Raw genomic sequence first — 5,257 nt, 5'->3', positions numbered from 1 at the left:
CCCCCCCACCCCACGGCAGGAGCCGTAAAAATTAATTTGCAAACATGTCATTACACAATAGCTGTGCAGGCAATAAACCTGTAATTACAGGCGGCTGGGGGAGCGGGCAGGCAGGGAGGGGAGGCCAGGGAGGGGAGAGAGGGCAGACCTGCCTGCCAGCTCCGGTTTTGGGGTTTCGCCCCCCTTCCCCACCACCACCCCCCGCTCCGCTCCATTTATTCATTATGCAAACGAGAATTGCTTCACTCCTGGAAGTTGTGCTCCACTTCAAAGGGGTGCCCTGCCAGCGCTCCCCGCCCTGCCTCCCAAAACCCCAACACCCCAAACCAGGAGCACCCGTTGCTTGGCCGGGATGGGGAAACCGAGGCGCAGCGGCCGGGCAACCCCGTTGGGAAACCCCGGTCCTTTGCGACATCGGCCCAACCGAATTATCCGCCACCCTCCTGGGCTGTCCCCGCTCTGCGGGCGACCACCCTGCCTCAGTTTACCCACTTACCACCCCGCGGGGAGCCGGGACGCCGGGCACCGGCCGAGACACCCGCCCGGCCAGCCAGCAGCCGGGCTGGGCCACGCCGCGCCTCGCCCCTCGTTAGCGGCAGAGCCTGACGAGCCTGACCCACTTCCCCGAGCGCCGGGAGGATTAATTGGTTCCTTTGCTCGCGCGAAGCCGCCGGGAGCTGGGGCAGGTGCCAGGCGGGATTAGCAAAGCATGAGAGCGCAGCTCGCGGGGCCGGCCCTCCCCACGCCGCCGCCACGGCCCGGCCACGCCGCACGGGCATCCCCGGATCGCCACCGGGACACCCCTCCCTGGGGATGCTCGGCCTCCCCATGGGTGTCCCCACGGAGTGGGATGCGGCCGTGCTGGAGACATCCAGCCTGCAGTCCCCCCCCCCCCCCCCCGCCCCGTGGGATGCCCAACCCCAAGGGATGCCCGCTCTAGGGAAACTGAGGCACAGGCTCCACCACTTTCCCTGCAGCCCGGCCCCCTGGAAGCATCCATCAGTGGGGACACAGGATCAAGAGGAGCGAACGGTCGCCTCCCATCGTAAATAAGCAGCTCAGCGATGATTTCCTGCTCTTGTTGACCTTTGACTATGCAGAATAAAGACATAAATCCATATTTTAAACCCATCTGAGCGCCAGCCAGGCCCACAAAGCCATTTACAGCCTGCGATTTGGACGGGGCAGTGAGCAGGAAAGCGATGGTTTCTCGAGGTGACATTCCCCAGGAGGGAAATGAAGTGTTTTATTTGCAGATATATAGGGCACGGTCGTTCCTCCGCTTCCCCTTCCCTCCACCCTCGGCTCATAAATAAAACATACGGCCGTGTAACCGGCTAATTACGGGAGGATGGCAAAACCCCGCCGGTCGCTGGGAAAAGAAATCAGCTTTTTAATCAGCCCACTTTCCTCCCCATCTAACTTAAGGAGAAACGGGCATTTCGGGTGCCAGGATGGAGCCGAGACTCTCCGACGGCTCGTAGGCTCCCTCTGGGGAGCACCCCAATTCCTCGGGGCAGGTTTGGGTTTGCTTTGGACTGGGGGGGGGGGTTTCAAGCTGCTTCTGGTGGGTTTTTTTTCCCCCTGGCTGGGAAAAGGATGTCTTTGAAAAGTCTAATTGTTCCTTACACATTAGATACATTAATGAGGTCTCTGATCAAGCGGCTGGCTCTCTGGCAAGGAGGCTTCAAGTAGCAATTTTCCATTTGTGTTTCAAATTTTAATGAATGTTCCTGTCTCTGGCTGCGATGCGCGGTGATAATCCGTACGGCTCGGGTCAGCGCCGGAGCAGGGGCTGCCGCACGGGAGGGCTTGTACAAGGGTTTGATTTCTTTGGGGAATAGTTCATACAAAAAATGGTAATGGCAGAAGACAGTCTTCCTTTCCCCTCGGCTGCCAGAGCCCAAGAGCTACAAATCAGAGGGTTATTATTTCTTTCCGATGTCCCTAAAGTATCCTATATCTTTAGCGGGAGAGTAAAGTTCAGCCCTGATAAGATTGCGGCGCTGGGTGAGACGCGCTTTTCCTTTCCTCCTGCCTTGTTTTTCCTTCCCTCCACCTCCACCTCCCTCTCCCTCCATCCTTGAGGAGGCCAGCGGGGTGTCCCCAGGGCCACCAGCTCACCCCAGGGCCCCCCCCGAGAACCCCAGCACCCCACATCCAAGGGCCGGATCCGGAACCCACCCCGCCAGGACAAGATTTGTATAACCTTGTTTTGGCATGCCTGCCATTAACTTAATTTAACATCCATATTGCCGCTACTTAATTAAATAGATGAACTCATTTTACATTTGCAAGTCTTAATTCATCCTGAACAAAATTGGCCATGTTTCGCTCTTTCTACGCTACCAGCTCCCCGGAACAAATGACTGCCTTTTGTAGTTAACTGCTAGTACAGGTTAAAAGCTAATTAGCAGCCCGGGTTGGGTGTTAACTTCCTTATTTATCACCCGGCGCCACTCGGTGAGCGAGGGGGCGAGGGCTGGCACTTCCCGCTCTCTGCGTGGGCCCCGGTCCCGCAGGGTCGGGGCAGCGGCGCTGGATGCGTGCGGGATGCGCCGTGCGCGGCACACGGTGCGGGCACACGGTGCGGGGCACGAGGGGCTCAGGGCACGGTGCCCGACCATGGGGCTCGCTGCAGGGGGCTCCTGATGCACAGAGTGCTCGGTGCAGGGGGCCTGGCACGTCACACAGGTGTGTAGGACGCGTGGTGCTTGGTGTGCGGTGCACGGGGGTCAGCGCCTGGTGCTCAGCAGGCGATGCAGGACGCGCGCTGCGGCGTTTTCAGTGCGCGACGCTTGACACGCGACGCGTGGTCGCGTGTGGGGTTCAGCACACCGTGCCCACAAGTGACACGGCACGTGGGACACGACGCACGACACGTGGCCCACCAGGGATGAGGCACAGGGGGTCAGTGCATGGGCCGTGACACACGTGGCACTTGTCACAGTGCTGCTCAGTGCATCACGCAGCACCCACCCATCGCCCAAGCACCCAAACATCTCCCCGGAGAGCACCCCTCCACCTCATCACCCCGCCAAGCCACCACGGGCTCTGCCATGCCCAGCACAACCTCCCTGGAGGTATCTGGGGAGAGGCCCCAAAGCAAGCACCACCCTGGTTTTCCAGTCACGCTCCCACGCAGGCTGCTCCGGGGGTGCCCGCACCAAGGGGCGATGCCTGGGAGCTGCTGAGCCTCCCCACATCCCACCCACGCACCCTCCGTGTGCCGCTGGCTGCGGCGGGGGGCACGGCAGAGCTGGGGGACGCAGGGGACCCCGCTGGCAGGGCAGCCGGGCCGCGCTGAGCCTGGCAGGAAGCCGCTCCGGGAAGGCTCATCTGGTTTGACTAACAAATCGCTAACTGCTTCCCCCGAGGCAGGTGGAAGGAAACAAGCTCCGTGGCTGTAAACAACCCCCCCGGCCCCCCGCTTCCCACCCACGGCCCCCCACAGCCCTCCCCAAGCACTGGCTGGGGGCAGGTTGAGACAGAAAACACTTGTGCAACACCCCCTTCGTGCTCTGATGCAAGCCCTGCCAGGGACACAGGGCCCCCCCAGCCCCTGCCCAGCGCCCAGGGACGCTGGCACCCCAGGCAGAGCGTGGGGTGACGCAGAGCTTTCGCCAGCCCGGGCTGGCCCTGCAGGACAACACCTCGCTGGCGCCTGCCATGACGTCCGGTGTGACTCAAGGGGACGAGCCGAGGTGGTGGTGCAGGGCAGCCAGGGGCAAAGCTCACCACGCTGGTGACACTGCAGTCCCTCTGCCAGCACCAGCCAGTGCTGGGGACCCCAAAGAGCAGCGTGTCCAGGCGAGGCGACCATTGGTGATGGCAATTGCCATCTCCGGTGATGTCCAGCCCTGCTAACGGGGACGTGGCAGAGGTGGCGTGGGGACGAAGTGGCAGGAGGGGACTGATAGGCATCTCCCCGGCCTTGTAAACCGATCTGCCCCCACCTGCTGAAATAACAGCGAGGGGAGGCAGCTCTGGTTACCGGCAGTGCCGGGGGCCGGCTGGGTGCCAGCGCCCTTGGCCAAGGGCCAGGCAGCTCCACGGGCACCGAACGGGGACCCCCGTCCTCCCCCCTTGCCGCAGGCACTGCACGGAGCTGCTCGTCCCGCTCGCCGGCGTCACCACCCCGCCTGCTCCCTCCCCACCCGGTATTTCAGGTCTGGCACCCAAGCCGGCGCCTTCGGGAGCCAGCGGTCCCGCAGGGACATCACCCCTGCCCGGGGCCACCGCCGTGGGGATGGCAGCAGCCACGCCGCGTAGGAGCAGGAATAATTCTCCAGGTTATCCCGAGCGGTTTTGGCTGCATCCCCTTGGCACAGAGGGGGTCAGAGCCCGGCAGCACCAGGTTGAGGAGCCACCATGGCCGAAAAAGCCAAGCCTGGTGGGTTGATCCAGCCCCTTTGGGAGGAGGGATAAGCGCTACCAGGTCCCCTCGCTCCCCCCAGGCCCCACCAGGACCCCATCCCAAATCCCTGCCATCAGCAGAAGCGAAGGAGCGGGGCCATACAGAGCGAGGGTGATAGATAACAGCCCTCTGTGCCGGCGAGATAAATAGCCCCAGCAGCGCCAAGCTGTACTCGGCCAGAAGCTAATAGGGGCTGTCAGGGCGGTTTAGAGGAGCAGAGCATCGTTTCGGGGCCCGGCTGGGAGGACGCCGAGGGGAAGTGACAAGGAAGCTGAGCAGAAAGCGACAGGCAGTACACAAAGAGCATGTCCTCTGTAAGTGGTGATAAACCTTGGAAAAAAAAAAGAAAAGCTAAATCAGTTGTTTAGCCGATGTACCACATGCTGACAGGGCAAATGTGAAGGCTTTTATGGCCACATGGGTTTTCATTTGCAGTTATTCATAGCGGAGCCGGGCGCTTTATCTCACTTTACATTATGTGCAACCACAATGCAGACACTTGCACCGCAACGCATTGCCTCTCTGGAAAATATTAATATGTAAATGTCAGGCTCGGAGGGCAGCGAGGGAACGGCAGGCAGGGAGCAGGCCGGGAGATAAAACCTGCCCTGGAAGGGAGGGGGGCGAGCAAGACCCCCAGGCCGCACCCAGGGGTGTGCAGGAAGGGGGAGGTGCGCCTGGGATGGAGCGTGCTGAGAGGAGCTTGGGGGTGCGTTTGTGTGTGTGCACCATGCACAGCCTCAGCAGAGAGCGATGGGTGTGCGTGAGCACAAACACGTGTGCACAACATCTGTCAGCAGGGAGGGATGGATTCATGTGTGTGCACTCACACCCTGTGCA

General features: G+C 61.5%; 1 protein-coding gene across 1 annotated transcript in view; it reads right to left on the bottom strand.

Moving 5' to 3' along the window:
- LOC121664429 (genetic suppressor element 1-like) overlaps positions 1 to 5,257 on the bottom strand; it is a 26,289-nt gene that overhangs the window by 11,448 nt on the left and 9,584 nt on the right. Inside the window, exons 2-3 of the mRNA XM_042027733.1 lie at positions 4,158 to 4,321; positions 2,451 to 2,648 (exon numbers count right to left, since the gene is read on the bottom strand). Coding sequence (XP_041883667.1) covers positions 2,451 to 2,648; positions 4,158 to 4,321 — 362 coding nt within the window. The remainder of the gene's footprint in view (positions 1 to 2,450; positions 2,649 to 4,157; positions 4,322 to 5,257) is intronic.

This window comes from Corvus kubaryi, unplaced genomic scaffold (assembly GCF_017639235.1).
Source record: "Corvus kubaryi isolate FWS band 111438036 unplaced genomic scaffold, C.kubaryi_AGA036_p1.0 37300, whole genome shotgun sequence".
NCBI classification, from domain to species: domain Eukaryota; kingdom Metazoa; phylum Chordata; class Aves; order Passeriformes; family Corvidae; genus Corvus; species Corvus kubaryi.
Note: the sequence above shows the minus strand (reverse complement) of the source record. Positions and strands in the feature narration are given on the sequence as shown.